This window comes from Sceloporus occidentalis, unplaced genomic scaffold, assembly GCF_023333645.1.
Source record: "Sceloporus occidentalis isolate IW3139 unplaced genomic scaffold, rSceOcc1.0.p SCAF_5, whole genome shotgun sequence".
In the NCBI taxonomy this organism is placed as follows: Eukaryota; Metazoa; Chordata; class Lepidosauria; order Squamata; family Phrynosomatidae; genus Sceloporus; species Sceloporus occidentalis.
In genome coordinates, this window is record NW_028316985.1 from 83,758,552 (window position 1) to 83,784,229 (window position 25,678).

Here is a 25,678-nt window from a genome sequence, read left to right on the forward strand (position 1 = left end):
CACATACTAAATAAAAATATTTTTATTCATATACAGTACTATGTTGGGGAGGGTGGCAACCTATACATGTAGATGTAAGGAGGGAGTCACAAGGGGGGGAAATTGAGTACCACTGCCTTAGTTATTTATCCTTTGGATTACAGTAATGTGTGCTACATGGGGCTGCCTTTGAAAAATATTCAGAAATTTCTGTTGCCCAAAGAGCTACCACCAGATTAACTGGTGCTGGCTACAGGGGGCACACAACAACCATGTGACAAGAATTCTGCTGTTGGTGATGACCTATAAAGCCCTATATGACTTCAGATTGGTTCCTTGAAGGACCATATCCTCCTTTACGAGGCTATTAAGGCTCCAAGATCTTCTAGAGAGGCCTTTCTCTCTGTCCCACCAACTTCTCAGACTTGTTTGGTGGGAACAAGAGAGGGCCTTTTTGCTGTTGGTTCCCAGACTTTGGAACTCCCTCCTTAGGGAGACTAGGATGGCTGTCCTTGCCCTCTTTCCACCAACTGGTTAAAATATTATGCAGCCAGGCTTTTAGAATCTGATTGCTGTTTTATGGTAGATATATAATACTTTAATGTTTTTAACTGAATAAATTGTTTAATTACCTTTTAAATGATTCATTCTATTAAGAGTGCAATCTCATTAGCTATGATGGAGGTAAGAAAGGGAGTTGCTCACAAGAATATTAGTCAGTATTGACACAGACTGTAATATATATTTGGGCCCTGCCTTTCTCACTCCAACGTAAGGTTAGTGATTACTTTAAACTTGGTCTGGCCTTATCGGTGTTAAGTCATTTTTACTTTGTTCAGTAGTTGTACCAATGAAAACCTGCCTAACATTTTTTTACTACAACTTCTATGAACTCTCTCTCTCTCTTTCATCCTAGGAACTTGTTGAAATGGTTAAAGCAAAGAAAGCTGCCCAAGAGCAAGTAGTGAATGCTAGTAAAGCTAAGAAATGAGATTGTGAATGACAATCTTAGTGTGTTTTGTTTTATAATAAAATGCAAATACAAATCTTCATTTTTATTCTCTATAAATGATTGTAGAGTTCTTACTATATTATCTGTAACAGTTGCAGTTTAAGTTCTTGAATTGAATTTGAAGACCCATTAGGACCAGCAGCTGTGGAACTGAACACAATGTCTTGTACAACTTTAAAGTTTATCATCTTCCATATAGGCAGCCTTGAAAGTCTGTCAGCCTTGAAAGTCTGGAAAACCATCTTGTAAGCTTCTGGGAAATCTCTCAAACATCAAACACGAAGCCAATACATGCCACTACGGAGTCTGTTGTAATCAGGAAGTTGTTCAAGTGGTCCTGCATTTTTCAAAACAGTAATAATGACTAAAAATATGAAGAACATGTTTTTAAAAAACAAAATTAGATGGTAATTACATCCTTACCTACTGCAGCAACTGCAGGACATTTATCATAGATATATTTTGTGCAGACATCTCTGATAGTTTGAGCATCAATTGCCTGAAAGATGAAGGATTATTTTAATTCTTCCTTTTTAACAATTTTACCTAAACAAATAGATTACTTCCAAAACAAAGCAAAATTCTTGAATATGTTTCAGTTCTCTAAAAATATTAAAAGTTACATGTGTACCAAGAAAAACTGCACTCAATCTGTAAGAACTATGGCCAGAATTCAATAAGGGTCTTGTGTCTTTATAAGTGGAATATCTACAGGAAATACAGTTGGGCAGTTTTGCAATATCTGCCATGGCATTACTACATAGGGAAGGGAATGAAGTGACCAATGCAGAATGAGAGACCAGCTAGGGAGTGTTGATATGCATCAGGACACTCTCACTGGTGACCTGATAAATCTTCACAATTAACTGACAGGTTTCTTAGAACCTCTGTGCAGTATAAGTAAAGTTATGTAACATAGAGCATGATAGAGAATTCTGGCCAATATTTGTTTGTATTTTGCTTAAGTTTTTCCCTCCAAAGAGGATTAGAATTTAGTTTTTTTAAAGCCACTTCTGCTACGAATAATAGAATCAAAACTGGCTCCAGGGCTTGTTCCCTGGTTGTGGAATTGTTGGGAGATTTAAACACCATCAATCCAGATCTTTTTTTTTTTTTTGATCTACCCACGCTTAGCCTCCTATCTTCTCACTTTTTGATAAGTAAGAGCTGCAGAAGGATCTGAGATTGTGTCTCCTACAAGATGAGGAGTCTGCTACTAACCCCCAGGAGAAAAATCCTATCCCAGGGACAACAGGATTGGTTATTTCAGTTAAAGCTTTCATATTTGAAATTTCAGCTAATATTACCCCCACACTTTCATCCATAGGGAATGGGAACACACCAATGAAAGCTGGGAGTGGTAGGAATCTGGATACAGCATACATACAGAATTGCAGCATGCGCACACATGTAAACAGAAAATATTATGTTCCTTACTTCAATTCTCGCTTCAAGTTCAGGAATTGGGATTCGGCGATTGTAGCACAACATTTGTCGTCCAATATCTTCACAAATGGGAGTGGAACCTAAAATGAGAAATGTTTAGCACAGTATACAAATTAAACTAGATGTAAAGAAAAATACAACTTTAGATCATACCATCCAGTTGTAGCAGCATGTTGGTTTTTAGAAGATTCTTGGCACGTGCTACTTCACTCTCAGTAATGCTAGTGCACAGTCTTATCCTGAAAGACCAAGAGACAAGTTTTAAAATCTTTGAATAATCAGGCTGCCACATCTGTTCAATGATTGTCCTTTTACACTTTACAGGATCATCTTGGATTGCACAATCCACATAAAGGTCACTAAAAAGCATGCCCAGCATCTGAGTTAATTTATTCCTAAAAGCTGTAAACACAAGTTAGGAGAAGTATCAGAATCTGATATTAGTTCAAGATCACAAGTGACCTTCCACCAGGCTCCAAACAAGACTTCACATCCATAAGCACTTTGTATCACTGTGACCTCAAAGAGATGGGACAAAAGGAGCGGCCAGAGGCCATTCCCACTCCAACTGGTTCAGGACATGCCCGGTCCTGATCTGGGCTGCTGCTGTGGTCCCAAATGGAATGCCTTTTAGCAGCTGGCTTTTCCCAGGTGGGCACACTCTCTGTGCGGCTTCCAGCTACTCTGGGGGCATGCATTATCTAAACGCCATACTCGGAAGCCACGTTTTACTGCCCGTCTGTTTTGTGTCTACTCCTTTGAAAAACCAAAGCACAAGGGCACTTGCATAGTGTCCTGTAGATGAAACACTGTCTCAGCCTCATACACACATAGAACAGGGTGATTCAAAAATAATGGTTCAGAACTAAGAGTTTTACTTTTTGCACCATTATTTTTTAATCATCCTAGACAATAAGGAGGCAGAACCAAGTGTTTTCTGCTTGTCAATAACGAGTGTTCTATTAAATTTTAATGTACGGAATCAATGTTAGCTTAATGGGACTGCATATACATATTACACCAGTGATAGTGCTTTCCTTACCATTCTCTCTGAACAAAGTGCATCATGTCTTCTATAGTGGCTGCCTCACAAACCATATAGACACCCCACAATCCAGTATCTGTGTAACAGGTATTGAAGGACTGGAAACTATGACAAAGGTTGCCATGACATGCAACTTGAGCAAGCTTACTGGACAGATTCTGTTAAAATTAAAAATAAAATATATTTCAGGTGTTACAATAGGTCCTTTCACTATCATTCAATCATTTCATTTTCACACAGATACATTCTGCCCCAAAATCACTCTTATCTTCACCAGTTATGAAGGTACAAGCTGATCTGTAATGTGGTTCCCAACTTTCTGCCCTCCATTTTGGGCTTCAACTCTCAGAAGCCCAGCCAACTTGGCCAACAGTCAGGAATTACAGGAGCTGAAGTCTAAAGTATCTGGAGGACCAAAGGTTGAGAATCTATGGTTTAAACTGGTAGAGGAGCCACCTGCAGGCCTCCGGATACTGACAGACACCAAATTGCATTAATTATAGCTGGAATAGCCAATGGTCAGTGGTGACAAGTGCTGGAGTCAAACATCTGAGGGGCACAGCCTGCCTCTCCCATTGAAATGGAAGGACAAATGTAGAAACCAATCGAGACTAATTTAATGATGAATAATAGCTGTTGGGAAGTCAAGCAAAATCAATTTTAATTTTCCTGTTGCTGCTGAGAACAACATTGCATAATATTCTCACAAAAGCATCATCAATACATGTTACTTCTAGAAAATTTCTCCAGGGCTAACAGCAATAAGGTGGGGATTGAATTTGTCAAGGAAACAAGTTAAAAACTCCCCTCCCCCAGCACCATTTAACCAGAGAAGGGTCATATCTCCAACTTCACAGTCCTTACATGGGAACACAAAATTCTAGTCCAGGTATGTATCTTGGAGAACAGAGGAATAAATGGATGATGGGGAAATGAGTGTGCCTGTAAGCCTTCCTCCCCCAATATCCTCACATACCCAGAAGCAATGGAGAGTTTTATGTGTTAAGCATGAAGGTCTGCTGAAGGCTTTGTACAGCAAAGTCCCCAATCACAGGAATTCTGTAACTACATTCAGCTGATGGACTACTGCACATCTGCAAACAGGGATTATATATGTGCCCTTGTCTGTCCCCCCCCCCCCCACACACACACACATTTATCCCTCCATGTCTTGAGATGAAAGCCTGATCAGGACTAAAGGAACTCAATGACTGATTTACTCTTAATTTCTGAATTGGAAATTCACAGAATGGCAGGAGGATCAATCCACTTTACTTCCATGTTGGGGGGAAAAGGTACTGTTAAACTGGGCCAAACTCATAAGGATCCATTACAGAAGTTACCAAGATAAGTCCTTTATCCACAGCTATGGAATAAAACAGGCCAACTCACCACGCCACCTCCAAAAGAACGGTCCCAGTTGCCTATCAGAGTATTTGCCACCATAAGAGGAAGCGTGTCTGGGTGACACCAGCCAGCTGCTTCAACAGCAATTGCAATGTGCGCCAAAGGCATCTTATCATCTCTCACTCGTATCTGATCAAGTACCACAAATACAGGGCTTTAGAAAATGTTAATGAATAGAACAGCCAAAATGGATTTAAGCTAAATAGCAAGCCAAAATAAGTTACATAATAAACCAACAGCAAAGCTTTTATTTCCACATCATTAGCTCCACAAAGAAGATAACATAAAAACATAATTAAGTAAAAGAGTGATTAAATTACCCATTTAAAAAAAACCAGGGCAATGAATAGGCCAAAAATCCCACAAATGGTATTAACACAACACTCCTCTGAATTACTGATGATGCTTTGAAAAATGCTGACATATACTGAGTTATCAAACTTCTCAGCAGTTTTTATCATCAAAGCTCAGCTAAATCAGATACCTTGCATTATAACTGCATTGTCAGTCACTTCCCAGGCTGCTGAGTCTATGAAGACTTGCCTGAAAAGAGAAGTGCTCAACTTACTTCACTGCCCGTGAACCGGCAAGGGGGCAAGGTTGGTGCTCCTTCTCTTTCCACAGATGGCAAGTTACCGAAGTGATACTTTGCTAGATCAAGCAACTCATCATGAGCAACCCCTAAAAAATTGACACATAACTACAGTTTAGCTGAGATGTGCATAAACAAGATACATATAGACTGAAATATTTCAGTTTAGAACACCAAATTATTTTTTAAACATTGTTAACCCTTGCCCACCGTTGACTATTTTACCTTTTCCGAGGGGTGAAACAGACGGTCAGGAAGGAGAGGCCAGAGCAGCTGGAAGCTGCCCATTTACCCGTCTGTTTCGGGCCAGAGTCTTTACATCTCATTTCTAAAGCTTTATCAACTAACACAGCTGGTAAGATTAGGATCTTTGCTATGCTTCTACCTTTCTTCCTATGGCTTACAACATTTTGGTCTCTTGCTTTAGGCCAACCACATCCACTGTTGGATTGTCAGGAGTTTTTAGAGGCCTATATGGCACCAACCAGGGTGAAGGTGGGAAGGAAGCCTAAAACAGTATATCTTTACTTTTTAAAAAATCACCTATATCACAAACAGTCTACTCATTATACACACCTCCAGCAGCAGCAAGTACCATTCTGGGTCCTTTATAATGTGTGGTAATGTATTCCACCAAGTCATTGCGATTAATGGACCTGCAAGAAGATATGGGAAATGGTATGAAGCACAGAAGGCAAGGGTGCTCTTGTCTCACCAAGTATATTTAAATCTATGAGAAAACTTGCCTTAAGCAAAAGAGTAATGTACCGCCATATGGTAAAGGAAGCAGCAGCTGTTCTAAGTTTGCTTCCTCTCCCTGGAGGAAGAATACTTAGTTCCAACTACCAGTTGCCCCAGGATTGCAGAGCTGAAAAGGAGCTCACTTAGGCCACATCCATTGGCCTAGAGTATACATGTATGTGGACATGGATGAGCATTTGTGTATTGAAAGACATGATAAATATCTTAAATATAAAATGCAGCAAAATTGTTCCCCATGTTCAATACAGATCATTTTTCATTTTATTTTTGCACCAACAGTACAACACATTCACCTCAAAGGGATAATCTGGGTAGACAGACTTATCTTGCTGGCTGTTTTTCATGTTACTTTTTAAACTAACACACTACAAACACAGTACCATGCATTATTTTTTCTGGAAACAAGGCCTCAGTAACATTGCACACTTGTTACTGGATTCTATGTCTTACTAAATCTGCGTTTAGTATATAGGTATCACATCGCAAAAAGATGCAACCTTCCGCCACATAGCCAAAACCACTGATTTGTTTTTAAAATGTGAAAATGCAAGATACATTGATCAACCAGCAGAACATTACGAAGAGGACTGGAAAGGTTTTTGGTATTTTCCACTTACTGTGCCATGACCCATATCGGTTAATAATACCGCGAGGCAGTTACAATACAAATGATTTTTTAAAACTAGAAATATTGAATAATCTAGCAACATAATTTAACAAACTGTATTTCCATAGGTACCATTACAAAATGTAACAGCTAGTGTATATAAAAAAATGGAATATTCCTGCACAAAAAGCAATACTTTGAGGGATGTCATGTAGACTATGAACAACAGAAATGGATTCAGTAGAAAATCATAAATTATGCAGAAAAATTACACAGAAATGTTCTATTGTTCTGTCATACCAAGAGCTCAACTCTTGACCACTAGCAAATTGAGAACTGCAATATAATTTAAGAAAGAGAAGTAAAGAAGGTACAATGTACTTTATGTTATCTGTGGGTCCTAAAATGGTCCGTCCCAGTGCTGTGTCCTGATAAGCTGTGGCATGCAGATAATCAAAGACAACTTCCTGTAGATTAGTCTCAACTTCCTGCATTTCTCGAAGGATCACTCCTCGCTCCCGTTCAATCTCTGCCTCACCCAATGTGCTATTCTGTATTATGTCAGCAAGAATCTCCACAGCTGGACAAGAAAAAAGAAACATATATACCATGACTATATTTCTACAGCAAAGAAAACATTAACTGTTCACTGCCGCCTGTCTACGAAGCATTGACTAGTTTTTAAATGAATGAAATTCTTTTTTTTTTAATTTTATTTATTACAAATAAAGTACACATACATAACATGTAACATATAACATATAACATAAACCAATAACATTCGTCTCTATCGTCCCCTTCCCTCCCCCCTCTTGAGCATGTACTATACATGTATCTATGAGCAGGAAATAAGTGGCAAGCATACTCTTTTCTTACCCTTTCACTGAACCTGTTCAATCTGTAAAACATCAGTTTCAGAAGAACAAGGTTCCTCATAAGATTACAGAAGTTTTCAGTCTTGCTTTTAGAATATGTTAACTACCTTTCTTTGATGTCTTAACATATAGATAGGGAATTAAGGAGAGTTAAGAAGACCTTTATGTTACCATTCTGTTTATAGTACCCAGAACTTTACAATCTACATATTCAGAGCAAGAGTGAGGAAAGTGTGACTCATGAGAGGTATGTGGCCCCAAAGCCCATTTTTCCAGCCCCCCAAAGTCTCCTGGCTGTTCCCGTAAATCCCTAATCCAGGCAAAATTTTCAGCTTTAGAATGCTGATTTTCTGATTGTTTTTTTATCTGAAAACTGCCCCCAAACACATGAAAATCACTTGGAGATAGAGCAGTTTGGCTCGCTCACAAACCTCCCTTTTTTCAGCTAAAAGTCAACTGGAAGTGAAATTATATCACCGTCAATGCACCAGATTATAATTTATCCATGCCCTCTGAGCAGGTGCCACTGTTGTTGTAAAGTAACTTTATATGAAAGGGGTGCCATGTTAGAAAATAAACTAATGCATTATTTAATTTTGTACTCTAAAATATAATTCTATTCTTGCCATAGGAGCTGGGTTTGAGACCAAAGGCAGCAGCTATCTAGTAAACCAGCAACAACCATCATCCCCAAGCAGTATGGTCAATGAATGGTGATAGTTCTGAAGGATACAGGTGAGGAAAGGCAGTAGCACAGTGATACATCAGTGTGTTACAGCCAATATAGAAAGTATTAAAACCAAAGCATGAAAAAATTACTTGGGGGGGGGGGGGATGGGGACAATTCCCAGAATCTCTGAGCCAGTGTGACAATGGGCGATACTGGTCACAGGTTTGAGGAAATTCCCCAAAATACTATTCCAAGGTATGATTAAAGCCTGTCAAGATTATAACATTACAACAAGCCTACTAAATTAAGGTTGGATCAAGACTTGGACAAAGTCCAAATTTAATGGCTGTTACATACATTCTTTATCAATGTACCATAGTATATTTACTAGCAAATCTGCCACAGTTAGGTAGATAGTTACTAAGTAGCAATGTATATATTAACTCTACTGTTACGACTGTTCCTCTATACACATTTTACTGGAATATATTGCCATATTCTTTGGAGGTTATGCAGTACAGTCAGTATTATTATAACCTCATGTTTCCAGCTTCAGCTTCAAGGATGATATAGAGAAGTATGCTATAGAGAAACCAGAAGCGAACCCATGTGGGAATATATATTTAATGCATGCTTTTCCTGAAGGTTAACATCTGAGTTAATCTGTTTCCAAGCTCTATTTCAGAAAGAAACTCAGCAGACATTCCTCAAAACTGACAATTACCTCTTGGCAAGTCTTTAGAGAAAGCCTTTGCATAATACACAGTTTGTTCTCTGGATGTGTAAGCATTAAGATGAGCTCCCATGTTTTCAATCTCTAGTTCTAGGTCCAACTGAGACCTCTTTTTTGTTCCCTGCAATTTAAATAAATAGAATTATTTCAAATGTAAATTAGAGGACTTCAGCGCAGAACAAAAATATAACTATATCGTATTTCCCTAGCAGGACACTTAGGGTCAAGTAGACTGGCAGCTTGGAGCAGCCTCTTGCTGCTCCAGCCCCGGTCGTTCCCTGTTTGATGTGGGACTGCAGCGACCAAACACCATGGCCCCAAGGATGTCCGCCACCGTGATCCCAAACAGGCAGCTGGCAAGGAGCACTTTTTTCCACTCCTTTTGCCGGCAGCCCCAGGCTGCCTTAGGCAGCCATAGTGCAACTTGGCCCAATATAGGGGCATGCGTCATCTGTATGCCATGCCCCCAGATCGGTCCGAAGCCGTGTTTCAGACCCTAGATCATGGACTGAGAGGCTGTTGAATTAGATTTTATCAAGCGATACTTTAAATTTAAGCTTTAAACAACAACAACCCTGCTAGAAAGCCAGAGTTATGTCTTCTATCAAATAATTTTACTAGGTGGGAAATAAAAGGCAAGTTATACCAGAACACCAAAAATCAGCCCAAATCACCAGGCAAACCCTTTGAGCAAACAGCTTTAGAAGTCATTTTTCAGAGATTAAAGTCCAAAACACACTGCAGAAATAATCCAGTGTGAAACTAGTTCAACTGCCCTAGCTTAGTACTAGGGAATTCTGGGAACTCTAGTTCTGTGAGACATTAAGTGTTTTCTGTCAGAGCACTCTGGTGCCAAAATAAGCTACTATTCCCAGGATTCCCTAGCATGGAGCCAAGGCAGTTAAAGCAGTCACACACTGGATTATTTCTGCAGGGTTTTGGAGCTAAGTCTCAAATGAGTGCCAATCTGTTGAGAAGTAGTCATCCTACAAAGGCCACGGCCTGGTTGTTTTGATGAAACCATGTATGATCTTATTTAAATGGCTTTTGATGAGTGGAAGTAGGATTCCACCTGCCATGAGCATTCAGGCTAGTGTCAACTGTACTTTAATTAATTTCACACATAAAATTGAGAGCAAATAATCATTTTGCCCAAGGAGGTCATGTAAATAAAAAGGAACTTTTCAAGATAAGATAACATCAGTAGACCATCCCAAGGCCACAACATTAAGACAAAGTACCTCAGGTTAATGACAGATTCAGCCTATTTTCTGTTACTGGCATTTCAGGCAGAATTATACACCACAAACTATTTTAGTGCCTTTTGCCAGGGCAGCACATGATGATGGGACTGCAAATCAGACAAGAATGGAGGATCCATCATGTGATGGTGCAACATCATGTCATTTAAGGGTGAGATCTTTCTAGCGATTGTGATGGTTGCAGAACCAGCAGATTTCATCAGCCACAACAGACAATGGATGTGGGGGAAATCCCTTGGCAGAGTAACAAAAAAGGATTTTTGTCAGCTTTAAGCTACTAAACTGTAAAGAATGGTTGGGCAGAAGGCAGTCTCGGGATCTACTGACAATTTAAGGTAGTTCAGCAAGAATGATTTTGAATAATTTAACAAAAAGACTCATTTCCTTCCTAAATTAAAGTATCTTAAATCAAGAGAAGATTGCAAGAAAAACAGGTGAAGCAGACGGGGCAAAAGGAGCAGCCAGAGGTCGCTCCTGCCCCAATCACTGCAGTCCCAAGGGTGGCCACTGCTGCAGTCCCAAACGGGCCACAAAAAGGAGCTATAAGAAACCATTCCTTTTGCGACCAAGTTTGGGCCGTGTTAGGCAGCCCCAGTGGCCTCTGCATGATCCAGGAGTGTACATGATGTCCACACCCCATCCCCGATCGGCCCAACAGTGGCCCTTCTGGGCCGTCTGTTTGAGGTTACAGAGTACATTTGTGTTTATGCTCTAATTCTGGTACTAAAAAACAAATTACAGGTACTGGGCTGAGCATGGGGATGGAGGCATCTTTTCCCTCAATCTAGACCTACCTTACTGAGCCGGTATGTTGGACCAAGCACCAGTTTAGTTGAGGGACCTCAGACTTCTAAGGAAATACAAAGCAGATCCTGGAAATTTAAACTATGCCTATGACTGCTGTAAATTTGTAACTATATAAAAGGTATTATGTATAAAGTACTTTGGACAAGGTTACTTCACTCATATGTAAACATGCTGTCATTTAGCGGAACAAAATTTAAGCTGTTTACTTGGATGTTGTTTTTCATTTTCCTAATAAGAACCTAGACACAACGTTTAACTACTGAATTAAAGATGAACACAAATTAATATTTAATAGCCAAAGCAAGATGGGAAAGCTACTTTGAGTACTTGCCTTAAAAGCCATATGCTCCAGGAAGTGAGCTGTTCCATTGTTTTTCTCATTTTCATATCTGCTTCCAGCATCAATCCAGAGTCCAACCTCATTTAAAAAATCATTAGTTTTACAGACGATAGAGCACACAACATGTTGAGGGGAGCGGGGAGCACATATTGCTCAAAGGGCTAAAATCTTAATATTCCTTATCTACAAGCTAGAACATGGAGTAACAATTGTATCTTTAAACTTTTAGTGTTCTTAATCTCACAGAAGTCCCACTCCATCTTATGATAATTTTGATTATTATCATATCTTATGATGCTGTTGTTATTACTACATTCTTCTGATCAGTTAACAAAACAGTCTCATATCTTAGTACTCACAAAGATCCTTTCCCTCCCATATGTACATTCCATACCCCATAATCAATTGGTAACAAACCCACTTTTTCAGGTGCAGTACAAAGTGATATCATCTGAAGAAGTGGGTTCATATCCATGAAAGCATGTGCTAAAATAAATAAATAAAGGTTAGTAATAAATATGCTGCCACATTCATTTTTCCCCTCCACCTCCCTACCTCTTCTTTATGCTGCAAGGGACTAGCATGGCTACTTTTTTGAAAACTAAAAAAATCACTGGGAGACCAAAGTTTTTTTTTCTTTCCATTATTTAAAAATCTTTCATTTCAGTCAGATTTCTAATTATTAACAGATTATGAATCATACTATGTATATCAATTGAAAGTAATTTGCATATTTATATATTTATTTATTAAAAGCTTATGAACCTTCTGTAGACTCCTCATGCCAAAGACACAAGTTTGAAAAAAATGCCCAAATCTGACAACTAGCCTTTGGGCAAAGTGTAGGTGGACCAAATCTATCCTGTAATTATACAATCACAACTCCCAAACCATTATCAAATCCATATGAACTATATGGATTTATATAAGTCCATGGGAATGAAATTCATTTTAGAATAACGTGAGTAAACCAAACACAGGAGTGCCTGTATAACAACAACTTAGCACCACCAAAACACAATTGCTTAATAATACTGAATCTGCATTCTGGTGATTATTATGACACACACACACACACACACACTCCACACATACATTCTCCTGATTTACTGCTTGACATGACCATATCAGCACAGATGACAGCCACTGTTACTAGCCTCTGTGATGGTAGTGGTTCATTGGATCAGGCTTTAAAATATACATTTTAATCTATGTGACACTCTATAAAACACAAGGAATTTTACATCAGTCCTTCTTGTGTAAGAGGAGCACACTATCATTACAGCAGCCTCATGAACCTAAGCTTATTTTGAAGTATTGCTGATTTCAGTGAAAATTATTTCCAAGGAAGCTGTGCTCAAAGTCACTGTTTAAACACTTCTTTTCAAAACTGAGTTAAAAATACTCTGAAAATGCAGTGCTGGAGGGGATGGGGAGATTGTATGTACACAGCTGTGTGTAAATTTATAGCCCTTTATAAATAAAGGTTAATATTATAATAATAATAATAATAATAATAATAATAATAAATAATAATAATAATAACTGTTACTTACTGTGCATGTTGAAAGTCCAGAATCTTCAGAAGCCACTCTCAGGCCATTTTCAAGAGAGGACACCTTTGTTTCCGGAACATTTAGGACTATTTCTGGAGCTAGTTTGGTTGCTCTGAACCTGCTTCCGCTAAGATGTACAGACTGTTGGGGAAAGTGTAGTGTAAACAATAGGTTACAGATAAACACCTGCTTTTCTAAGCAAGTAAGATTTCCTACAGAATGGTGTAAAAGAAATTCAAATGTCAATTAGGCTTGGATGATAGCACAACAAAGAGTATTGTGGCACCTTTAAAAGCAACAAGTATCATTTGCCATAGGCTTGCAGGGCCTCCCACTCACTGCATCAGATGAAATGGACTGGAGCCCACAAACAGTTATAACAAATAAAAACTAGTTGTCTTTTGTGTTTTATCCCTTACCAATCACACATTTGGAAACTGTTAAGAAGGGGTCATACAGATATCCCAAGAAATACACATAATGATAAATCCTGTCTTTGAACAGAAACAGCTCTTCTCTGATCCCACCAGCCAAGCTGGTATTATGACCAAGCACCAGTCCTTGCTACTGAAGAGAGGCATCCAATCCAGAAGATGGTGTCCAGGCTAAACCAAACTGTGTGCAGTACCCAAACAAGATGATCAAAGGTCTGGAGACAAGGCCTTATGAGGAACAATTTAGGAAGCTTTGGGTCTGAACAGACAAGCCAAAATAAAGCTGCTTCAGGTCACTTTGGAGGTATGCTGTTTAAATGCTGCATGAGTCCTAAGAGACAGGAAGCTGTGCCAAAGCCATGCTTCAGTCCTAGGGATTAGAACGCAACTTTGGCGCAGCCTCTGGCCTCTTAAGATGCATGTGTCATTTAAACAGCATACTTCCAAAGTGACCCAAAGCAGCTTTATTTTGGTCTGTCTGTTCAGGCCCTTTGTAACTTGGAGAAAAGAAACTGAGAGGTGACATAGTAGCTGGCTTTAAATATCTGAAGCAATGTTATACAGAAAATGGAGCAAGTATGTTTTTTGCTGCTCCAGAGACTAGCACAGGAACCTTTGGATGTTACTGGATTGCAGCTTCCATCAACCTTGGTTGTGCACCCTTGTTCTAGTTACATCTATATGTGAGCAAGAAAGTGCACTTCCCATGTGCAGAATCATATTTTATAGGCTGCAGTATTCAGCTCTGTCATTCAATTCAGGTGCCATCAAAATGAGAGCCAGTATGGTGTAATGGTTAGACTATTACTCTCAAGACCAGGGTTCAAATCTCCACTCAGCCATGGAAATCCAATGGCTGACTCTGGGCAAGTTACAATCCCTCAGCCTCAGAGGATGGCAATGGCAAACCCCTTCTGAAGAAACTAACCAAGAAAATCCCATAATAGGTTCGCTGTAGGGTCACCATAAGTCTGAAACAAAGGCACACAACAACAAACCATGAGAATGAGAGTCAGTTTGAGTGTTGGATACGACTGCGGAGACCAGTGTTTGAGACCCGCCTGGCCTTGAAAACCCACTGGTGTTCTTGGGCAAGTTCCACTCTCACAGTCTCAGAGAGGGCAAAGGCTTTTGGAACAAAACATGCCAAGAAATCCCCATGAGCTTCACCTTAGGGTCATGATACGTCAGAAACCTAAAGACAAGCAAGGCTGCATCTACACTGCAGAATTTATTCTTTTCTGCCAGAGAGTTCTGGTGATACACAACAAACTACAAATCCCAGGATTCTATAGGATGGAACCATGACTGTTAATGTGATGTCAAACTGCATTAATACTGCAGTGTAGCGATAGCCCTGGTTGTCTCTACATTTCCAACTTATGGTGACCTTAAGGCAAAGCTTTGCTCATCTCCGTTTCTAAGCCAAAGAGCCAGTATTGTCCGAAAACTGCTCTGGTGGTCATGTGGCCAGCATGACTGCACCAAACACTGTTACTTTCCCAGCAAAGTGGTACCTATCTGTCTACTTGCATTTGTATGCTTTTGAACTGCTAGGTTGGCAGAAGCTGGGACTAGTGATGGGAGTTCACCCCATCATGCGGCACTTGGGCCTTGAACTGCCAACCTGCCAATTTTGCAATCAACAGAGTCAGCTTCTTAACCACTTGAGGAGCCACTGCATCCCTCTTATAGTTAACTGCTTTCAAATCAACCCTGACTAATGGCGACCCTGTGTATGAGACGCCTCCAACTCCCTGTCCTCCTGCTTAGGTCCTATAAATTCATAGCCATGAACTCCCTAACAGAGTCTATCCATCTAGCATTGGGTCTTCCTTTCCTTTTACTTCCCCCTACCTTTCCCAGAATTAATGTCTTTTCTAATGAGTCATGGCTTCTCATGATGTGGCCAAAGTTACGACAGCCTCAGTTTGATCATCTTGGCTTCCAGGGAGAGTCCAGGCTTGATCTGTTCAAGGAACCATTTGTTCATCTTTTCATCCACAGTATCCTGAGCCCTCTTCTCCAGCATCCACTTCTCAAATGAGTTGATTTTCTTTTCTTCACTGTCCAGTTCTCACATCTATACATGATAATGGGGAATATGATGGCTTGTATGATTCTGACTTCAATGCTCAGTTGTATATCTTTACTTGTTAGGAGCCTTTCTAGTTGTTCCGCTGCTGCTCTTCCCATTTTTAGTTTGCTTCTGATTTCTTGACTGCGGTCTCCTTCCTGATTGATGTTTGATCCAAGGTATGAGAACTCTTTTACTACTTCTATTTCCTCATTGTCTCCATTGAATGTATGTATTTCCTCCATAGTCATTATTTTTGTTTTCTTCATGTTCAGCATTAAGCCTGCCTTTGCACTTTCTTCTTTAACTTTCTTTAAACATTGTTCCAAGACTGCAATGTTTTCCCCTAACAGTATAGTGTCATCTGCATATCTTAGGCCCAAAACACACTGCAGTAAGAATCCAGTTTGATACCGCTTTAACTGCTCTGGCTCAGTGCTAGGGAATCCTGGGAACTGTACTTTTGTGAGACATTTAGCCTCCTCTATCAGAGAGCTCTGGTGCCACAATAAACTACAATTCCCAGGATTCCCTAGCACTGAGCCAGAGCAGTTAAATCAGTCTCAAATTGGGTTATTTTTGCAGTGGACACACTGTCTGAAAGCTCTGGTGCCACTGCACACCCCAGGGTCCCCACAACATTGAGCCATGGCAGTTAAAGCGGTGTCAGAGCGCATGAATTTCCCAGTGTGGCAGCACTCCTTCCCTCAGAGGGGGACCCAGTGCTTGAGAAGACTACATGTCCCAGCATGCAACGCGCCGAAAGCAACCATGCAGCAGAGTCATTCCCGAACCATAATGCCGGCAATGAAGAGGAGGACTGGAGGGCAACTAGGCAAGCGAGAAGGACTCGCCAGGGAGGCCACACTCACCCGCTTTCCCGAGGCTGGGCTCCGCAAGAGAAGGCGGCCCGGCCAGGCCCAGAGAAGCCGCCTCGCTGACACAGAGGCCCCTCCGAAGACGACGCCCGACGCCATTTTAGTCCAACGCAAAGGCTGACGCGCTTCCTCAGACAGCGCCTCTAGTGGCCAGAGGAGAAAGAGCAACGTCTAGCCCCAAACTGTGCCCTTTGAGAGATTGTGGACTTCAGCTCCCAGAAGCCTCAGCCATGTTGGTCAATAGCATGGGATGCTGGGAGCTGAAGTCCAAAATCCCTTGAAGGGCACAGTTTGGGGACCACTGCTATAGTCTCTATATACACTAGAATGGTCCCCAAACTCTGCCCTTAAAGAGTCTTTGGACTTCAGCTCCCAGAAGCCTCAGCCATGTTGGCCAATAGTCTGGGATGCTGAGAGCTGTAGTTCAAAATCCCTTAAAGAGCACAGTTTAGGGACCACTGGTTTAGGCTGCCTTAGCACTGCAAACACAAAATCTGTTTTGACACCACTTTAAGGGCCATGATGGGTCAAGGCTATGGCATTCTGGGAAGTGTAGTTTGTTATAGCACTTCTGGTGGAGTGGTTTGGGTGTTGGACTACGACTGTGGAGAGCAGTGTATTGAGACCTGCTTGGCCTTGAAAACCCACTGGTGACCTTGAGCAAGTTCCACTCTCTCAGCCTCAGAGAGGGCAAAGGCCTATGGAACAATTAATTAATTAATTATTGTTTATTTATATGCCGCCTCTCCACTGGGATCAAGGCAGCTTACAAAAACAAACAAAATAAAAATTCCTACAATACAAATAATCCCAAATTACTCTTCCCTCCCTTAAACCTATACAATCCCCACATAATAATAATAATAATAATAATAATAATAATAATCTGTTAAAAACATTGCAATAATTACTAAACTAATCAGAGACAGGGATAGTCTTCAGTGTAGAGCTAAATCATGCCAAGTGTAAATCATGCCAAGAAACCATCATGAGCTTCACCTCAGGGCCACCCTAAGTTGGAAACATAGAGACAATCGGGGCTGCGTCTACACTGCAGAATTAGTGCAGCTTGACACCACTTTAACAGCCATGGCCCAATGCTATGAAATTCTGAGGTGTGGAGTTTTGTGAGACATTTAGCTCTGGTGCCACAACAAACTACAAATCCCAGGAATTCATAGGATGGAGCCATGACTGTTAAAGTGTTGTCAAACTGGATTAAATCTGTGGTGTGCCAACAACCCTGGTTGTCTCTATGTTTCCAACTTATGGTGACCTTAAAGCAAAGTTCTGGTGCCACAGCAAACTACACTTCCCAGAACACCATAGCCTTGACCCATCATGGCCGTTAAAGTGGCTGCAAAACTCTACAATTGCATTTAAAATCCACACACAAATGCAAGTAGGAAGCCGGGGTTAAACACAAGAGACCAGCAACAGCCTACTTGCACTAATAGAAGGATGTGTGGGGAACACTCCCAAAAGAGTATGTACACACTTCCTTTCATTAATGTGATCATGGCAAAAATAGGATTGGTGTGAGAAAGGCTGCATCCGCACTGCAAAAATAATCTGTTTTGATACCACTTTCACCACCATGGCTCAATTCTATGGAATTCTGGGAATGGTACTTTGTTGTGGCACCAGGGAATGGCACTGGAAAAGTACCTTTCCCAGAATTCCATAGCACTGAGCCACAGCAGTGAAAGTGGTGTCAAAATTGATTATTTGTACAGTGCAGTTGCAGCCCTAGCTAGCCCCAAATGTTGTCTCTCTTTCATAGAGCATTGAAGATGGTTTCTAAAAGGTAGCATTGCTTTTGGAATCACTACATCAATCCCATTCTTGTCCCTGGAACACAGATTTGGACACTTTTACATTGTTTCAGATACTGGCAAGAACTGTGTGAGCAGAGGCAACAAGAGAATAAAAAATAAATTATGTGTGCACACTATGGGAAATGATGCTTCTCTGAAACAATTTCCAAGACTCTTAAAAACTATTGATTGTCTGCTCCCAGCCTTGCAACTGTGTTCTCCTTTCCCTGATATATGTGAATGCAGCCTGCTTCTATTCTCCTATAATCTCCCCTGTATGCCTCAGATGCCTCCCCTTAATCAAATTCCTCATCCACTCTCCCATCTTTCATTGTAACTGCCACCATTTCTCTTCTTTATAGTGTTCCTCCCTGCACAACTCTTGTACTTCTACCTTCCTCCTTGTTCTCAGAGAACCAGACATGTAATTACATAAAGGTGATCTACAAAGGAGACAGTGAGTAAATTAGTACTTATCTAGTGAATTATCTCCTAATCCATTGGCTTTGACACAGATGACAGAGTTTTAATAAAGTAAAAAGCAAGCAAGTTTCCTAATTAATCTTATTATTTATTTTATACCCAGAGGTCTTTCATCTTAAGACCCAAGGTGGCTCTCATCAAGTTAAAAGCAAAGTATGCTAAAAATGTGTATATTACAAAAGTCTTTTTAATTAAATAAAAAGTTATATTAAACATGCTAAATTACAACACTTAAAAACACATTAAAGCATACAACAATTTACCCTAGGTGAGACGAAAATTTAAATAGTCAAAGAGTTCCTACACCTAGGATCAAATATTGATCAGAACACAGAATGCAGCTGACAAATCAGAAGAAGACTAGGATTGGGAAGGACAGCTATGAGAGAATTGGACAAAATCCTAAAATTTAAAGATACAATTCTGACACTAAAGTGAGGATTGTCCAAAACATTGTATTCCCTGGTAGCGGAGCCCAGCAACAGAGCAGTCAGGAAGGGCATGCATTCACCCCTCCTGCTGCCCCGAATGGGGAGGAAGGCCCAAACGGGTGTCATCCCTCAGTGTGCGGTCTGTATCCCCCACACCCTCCGACTGACGCGGATAGGCATGTCATGAGAAGGCATTAATAATTAGAAAACATTAGATTAGGAAAGGTAGAGGACAGTAGAAAGAGAGAAAGACCACAAGCTAAATAGGTATATTAAATCAGGGAGGCAACAGGACTGATCCTGCAGGACCTGAGCGGAGCAATGGAGGACAGGGTTTCTTGGAGATGTTTCATCCACAGGGTCTCCATGAACTGAGCTCAACCTGAGGGCAGTTAACAACAACAAACAAACAAAGATAAACACATACATCCCATTAAAAAGATCTTTATGCCATGGTATTCCAAAAGCTGCCTAAATAAAATGGTCTTTGCCCGCTGACAGAAAGATAGCAGACATGGGTTGGTGGCAACTAAGCCTCCTGTGAAAGGGAATTCCGCATGTTGGGAGCAGCCACTAAGAAGATTCTTTTCCTTATGCTCAACAACAACAACATAATTGTGGTGCAGAGTGGCTCAGCAGTTAGAGCAACTAAGGTTGTTTTTGTATCATATCCTGACCTGAAACCAGATTGAAATTTGTCCAGATATTCTGTTTCTTGCAAATACATTTGCAGTTTCCCAGCCATGACACATGCTCAAAAAGAGAATATTAGCATTGGAGTGCTAGTTCAGGGAGATCCTTTTCAGGAAGGCACACAACAACAAGTATTACTTTTTTTTAACAACCTCACTGATGCATAATAGGCACAACAAAGTTACAATTTATCTTACTTCCATATGCTTAGAATAGTGATCCACATGTGTAAGATTATTTAACATTTCTTGTGCTCTGATGCAAAGTATGATATTTCTTGTTTTTCATATGATATAAATCAAAACTTTTTACATGGGTGAGAATTCATAGTTTCTACATAATTTCTATGTCAAGTAGTACTGAAGGCCAAATCAAGGGAAAAAATAGCCAGAATGGAATTGTATTTTAAATACTTACATTTATTGTTTGAAAACTCTCTTCTCATTCAGAACCATTCAGAAACAACCTACTGGTAAAGCCTCCTGCACAAAGGCCCATTAGAATGAAAGAGAGCAGCACAAGAGTAGTTACAAACATATTTTTTCAGGAATGTATCTGGAATACAGATTTGCTTTTCTATTTATTTACTCTAAATTATTTATGGGATCTTTATGCTTTGAAATGTAATTAACCTAAAAGCTATCATCTGTTGGTTATCTTTTTGTTTGAAACCTTTTATTTAATATCCCAACTGAGGTAAACGAGGACAAATTAATTTCTGGATTAACGCCACTGTAATCAATTGAGTGGCACTGAGTAGGAGTTATGCCCCAAAGAACTCAATAAATTATCCAAGGTTATATAGCATGTCAGTAGCTCAGGGAAGATTAGAACAGAGATCATCCTGATTTTCATTTTCAATCAGACACTTGGTGTCAAGTTACAAAGAAAAAGGAAAGCCAGGGGAATGGCCTGGAGTCGTTCTATAGTTTCACAAAATGTTCAATATTGGTCACATTTTCTAAAACGTATGCTGTTGCTAATGATAGACCCAAGCAGTTACTAACTGTATATTTCTACTTTCCTTCTCATTTAACTGCATCCTGTATCTGCTATAATAATTTGTTTATAGAACAATAAAAATAGCATGCAGACAAGCCTGGGATTTCAAATATTTCTCTAGGGATTTAGTGAGCCTGGTAGAAGCGCAAATACACATTATAGTCTGATTTGTTCTCAAATGTGGGGTTGGTTTATAACGTATACACTACATGCAAGCAAAGCAGAGGTTCTTACTATCATGAAAGCTTTCTGATGATATATGGTTAATAATGCAAAATTTTAAAGAGAGTAATAATTTTATATCAACCTATATAGTTTTTAATCTCTTTTTCTCTCTCACTCTTCTCCCTGTTCTTTGTTGTACCAATGGTTTTGCTTTGTTTTCTCCAAGGTAACCCATTCCCTTAACTTTTCACTTTAAAAAACTCTTGGAACATTATAAAACATGTATATTACTATGGTGACCAATTTTGCTGATTAATTCTAGACTTCCTGTGTTAAAGATAATATATTTATCAACAGCAGACATTTGATTATGATATATAAAGTAATTCTCCCCAAATGAGGCAGCTGGCTATACTAAACTATACATCTTATGTTTAATTAATAGTATTAATGGACGTCCACATAGTCCCTTGCAGTTAAGCAGTAACAGAAACCTAGAACTGAGCATATCCCATTTCCCACTAATTGGCCTCAAAGGTGGAACTTGAGTTCCAAACTGATATTTCAAGCACGGGGAATTCCACTGAGATGAGGTTTATCTTTCATGAAAAGATAACGGATGTTGCACAGTGATAGGTGGTTAAAGGTTATGTTGTTACATGCCATCAAGTTGTCTTCAACTTACAGAAATTCTATCAGAGAAGTTTTGCCATTGTCTTTTTCTAATGCAAATATAAGGAACCCTGGCGGTGCAGTGGTTAAATGCCAGTACTGCAGCCACAATGTTGTGAGTTCGATCTTGAGGGCTCCATGGTCCACTCAGCCTTCCATCCTTTCGTAGCTCGCTAAAATTAGTACCCAGCTTGTTGGGGGCAATTGGCTTACATGTTGTAAACTGCTTAGAGACTGCTTAGTTCTGTATGAAGCGGTATAGAAATGTAAATGCTACTTGCCCAGTTTAACTTGTCCAAGTTCACCCAAGGAGATACCATGGCTAAGCAGATACTGAACTCAGGTCTCCTAGAGTCCTGGCCAAACCACTACACACACCAGCATAGTTAAAAGTATTATTTGTTAGTTGATTTTGATTTGTGGCGACCTATGAATGTGAAGCTTCATCAACTGTCCTGTTAAGGTCTTGCAAACTCAGGGCAGCCATGGCTTCCTTGAGTGAATCAGTTTACCTGTAGTGTGGTCTCCCCCTTTTTCTATTGGCTTCCATTTTATGAAATATTATATTTTCCAAGGAGTCAAATTATTTAGTTATTATCTCCAGAGTACGACAGCCTCAGTTAGTCATCTTGACTTCACTCTAAGACCCACTGATTTTTCTTTTTAGTAATCCATGGAATCTGTAAAACTCTTCTCTAGCACTTCAGATTAGATGATTCTCTTCCTGGCAGCTATCTTCATTGTCCAGCTTCCACAAACATACACAGAAATTGTAAATGTGATGGCATGGATGTTTGTGTTAGATAATCAGTTGGCCTTCCATATCCATGCATTATTTATCCATGGATTCAACTATCCATGGCTTGGAAATACACACACACACACACACACATATATGTGTATATATTCCCAAAAGCAAACCTCAGTTTTGCCATTTTATATGAGACACCATTTTACTACATCATTGTATTTAATGGGACTTGAGCATCCACAGATTTTGTTATCCATGGGGGCTCCTGGAACCAAACCTCAGCAGATACCAAGGGCCCACAACCTAACACATGGTTGTCAGGAAACCTTAGCCATTTCCACTGACAGCACTGTCAGTGTATGCTAAATTACTTGTTCATCATCACCAGCAGTTTAAGATTCCACCTTGGTTCATTTTTAATATAAACATTTGAAATATAACATTTGCCATGAAGTGTCCCAAAGTTAATCTAACTGTATATGCCACTCAGTAGCTTCCCCATTGTGTGAATCAACACCAGCGAGGCGTTACCCGTTGCTACAGCATGTAGAAATAATAGCCATATTACTGGTCTCCAAAAGGATGTTTAAAAAGTGTAGCTAATCCGCCTTACATGATCACAGGTGTAGACTCCTATGTACTGAGTTGTCTTTAGTAGGATTGTGTACTTCCTCCAAATGTATAATATTTCAAGCATATAAAGCGATGCAGCCCACATCAGCTCCTAGTTAGGAATGGGTCGTTTCAGTGGGCTGGTTTGTACATACAAGTTCATAACTGTAGCTTCAAGCACTGGTTTGCCTATTTAAATGGGGTATCACAGATTAAACATAGATTGAAGACTGTTTTTGGCTTCAAGACTATTAGAAGGGGTGAGGTGATGATTCCTAAATTGTCAACCATGCATGAGGATGTTCGTATACATGTATTTTTTAATATCTATAGAATGAGACCAGCCAGCCAGCATGGTGTAGTGTTTGAATGTTGGACTATGAAGCTTATTGTCTTAATGATTTTTACAGTAGACCTAGTATTAGATCTACAAGTCAAGGAACCACGTATAAAAGTCATTTATCACGTCGATATAACATATCCATCCATATTGCCATATCGGATGATAAATAAAAGCCAGAAACATAATGTGCTTAAATTAAATGATCTATAGAGCTATAGAGCTGCCCAATTTGTGGATTGCGGCTGGCCACCTGGAAACAAACGCAATAGAGTAAATCCCACAAAGTATTTAATTAACACAGCACTGCCCTCAGGGGCTGATCAGAACTTTAAAACTGAGCGTATATATTTACTAATCCAGTTATCGTTATCCATTTGAATTAACCTGAGGGTGGCCAATTGAAAAAGAGGACAAGACTCTTAATCCATTAAGGGTTATACAGGAGGGAGTTTCAGTGGATGCAGTTTGTCACGTAAGTCACATCTGTTAAAATACTGATTGCATCTGCACAGTGGAAGTAATGCTGTTTGACATTGCTTTAATAGCCAGGGCTCAGTTCTATGGAATCCTGGGATTCGTAGTTTGTTGTGGCACCAGAGCTCTCTGACAGAGAAGGGTAAAAAGCGCACAAAACTGCTACTCCCAGAATTCCCTAGCATTGAGGCATGGCAGTTAAAGTTGTTTCAAACTGCCTTATTTCTGCAGTGCAGATGCAGGCTCCATCTTCTGCCCAATAATTAAAGATGCAAGACCCCCATCCTCTTTTTGGATTTGGCCCCTGAGTTCCTGCCTCTCACAAAACTGGTAGAAAGGCATAGCCCAGGAACCCTGCTAGGAAAAAAAGCTGGTAACGTTGTTTTGCCCATGAGTGTTGTTGCTGTTGTCACTTTTGGAAGCTGTTATTTACTCAATACAAGTGCAAAAGGTTTTTAGTTATAGTGCTCTTTAGGGATCTTGCATCACCTTTGATTGAGGTTAACTGAAAGAGAGAAAATGATGGTGGTTGTTAACTGCCTTCCAGGCAATCCTGACTCATGGAGACTGACTGAGCAGCTTTGCCAATTTCCAGGGAATTCCCCAGAATCTGGGGAATTTAATTAATTTCTTTCTGGGGATTTTGACTGGACATTCCAGTAAATATTGGGGAATTCTGGGGATTTTGGTAAAACATTCTGGGGAATATCTTTTGAGGCTTGTTGGCAACATCTGGATGTCTCCAAGACCCTTGTCCTCCACTGCTCTGCTTAGATTTGTAGGTTCAGGCCCTTGACCATTGATTAGCCATCTGGCATGGATACCTTTCCTAGATTAGTCTTATATATATATGTGAGTGTGTGTGTGTGTATATATATCTATATGCGTGTCTGTGGGTGTATGTGTGCATATATATGTGTTTGTATGTATGTATGTGTATATATTTGTATGGGTGTACTGTCAGCCCTTCTTATACACGGGTTTTTTATACACGCATTCAAGCATCCACGGTTTGAAAATGTTCCAAAAAAGTATAAATTCCAAATATCAAACCTTGATTTTCCATTTTTTATAAGGGGCACCATTTTGCTATGTCATTATATGTAATGGGACTTTAGCATACACGGATTTTGTTATACACGGGGGATCTTGGAACCAAACCCCAGCTTATAACAAGGGCCCACTGTATATATATATATATATATATGTGTGTGTGTGTGTGTGTATGTATATGTATGTTTGTGTGTATATATGTATGTATTTATGTGTGTATGTATGAATGTGTGTATATGTAATATGAATATATGTGCATGTATGTGTATATATATGTTTATATGTGAATATATATATATGTATATATGTGCACGTGTGTGTATATGTGTGTGTATGTGTGTATGCATATGTATATATGTATGTATCTATGCATATATATATATATATATATATATAATGTGTCTGTATGTATATGCATATATTGTGTGTATGTGTGTAGCCATGGCTGTTACAAGCGATGTGAAACTGTGTTATATCCCTGTAGTGCGAATGATGCATGATGCCTAGCAGCTGCTCCTCCTGTTGTGCCTTCAACCAAGATGGCGGCTACCTGCCTTTGCGGCGGAATCGGGAAGGCGCTGGAGGCGCATGCGCAGAACGAGGCGCGGGGCCCTTTCCTCCTCGGGGCGGCAGGGGGCGCTAGTGGGGCCGGGAGGAGGCGGGGAAAAGGGGAGGGATGGGCGGGATCTGCCTAGGGAGA

The 25,678-nt window shown here is 40.0% G+C and overlaps 2 protein-coding genes across 2 annotated transcripts in view; one reads left to right on the top strand and one right to left on the bottom strand.

Annotated features, from left to right (window-relative positions):
- The window catches only part of DNAJC2 (DnaJ heat shock protein family (Hsp40) member C2), a 19,010-nt gene extending 17,981 nt beyond the window's left edge, over positions 1–1,029 (top strand). Inside the window, exon 17 of the mRNA XM_089524584.1 lies at positions 896–1,029. Within this exon, the coding sequence (XP_089380710.1) occupies positions 896–970 (75 nt within the window). The 3' untranslated portion in view covers positions 971–1,029. The remainder of the gene's footprint in view (positions 1–895) is intronic.
- Positions 8–16,650, bottom strand: PMPCB (peptidase, mitochondrial processing subunit beta). Its single transcript, XM_089524589.1, has 13 exons — positions 16,477–16,650; positions 13,094–13,234; positions 11,529–11,615; positions 9,120–9,249; positions 7,232–7,430; positions 6,058–6,137; positions 5,458–5,570; positions 4,875–5,018; positions 3,480–3,640; positions 2,591–2,676; positions 2,429–2,517; positions 1,415–1,490; positions 8–1,328 (listed from the first exon to the last, which is right to left on the bottom strand). Exons 1-13 carry the CDS (start codon positions 16,579–16,581, stop codon positions 1,264–1,266), a joined length of 1,476 nt encoding a protein of 491 aa, XP_089380715.1. The 5' UTR covers positions 16,582–16,650; the 3' UTR covers positions 8–1,263.
- Positions 16,651–25,678: the final 9,028 nt, after the last annotated feature.

Excerpts from the sequence above, each read along its gene's own strand:
- PMPCB (XM_089524589.1), bottom strand. The coding sequence starts at position 16,581 with ATGGCGTCGGGCGTCGTCTTCGGAGGGGCCTCTGTGTCAGCGAGGCGG. Across the intron at positions 5,019-5,457 it reads GCCGGTTCACGGGCAGTGAA|ATACGAGTGAGAGATGATAA; the intron begins GTAAGTTGAGCA and ends GTACTTGATCAG. Across the intron at positions 1,491-2,428 it reads AACTTGAAGCGAGAATTGAA|GCAATTGATGCTCAAACTAT; the intron begins GTAAGGAACATA and ends TTCATCTTTCAG.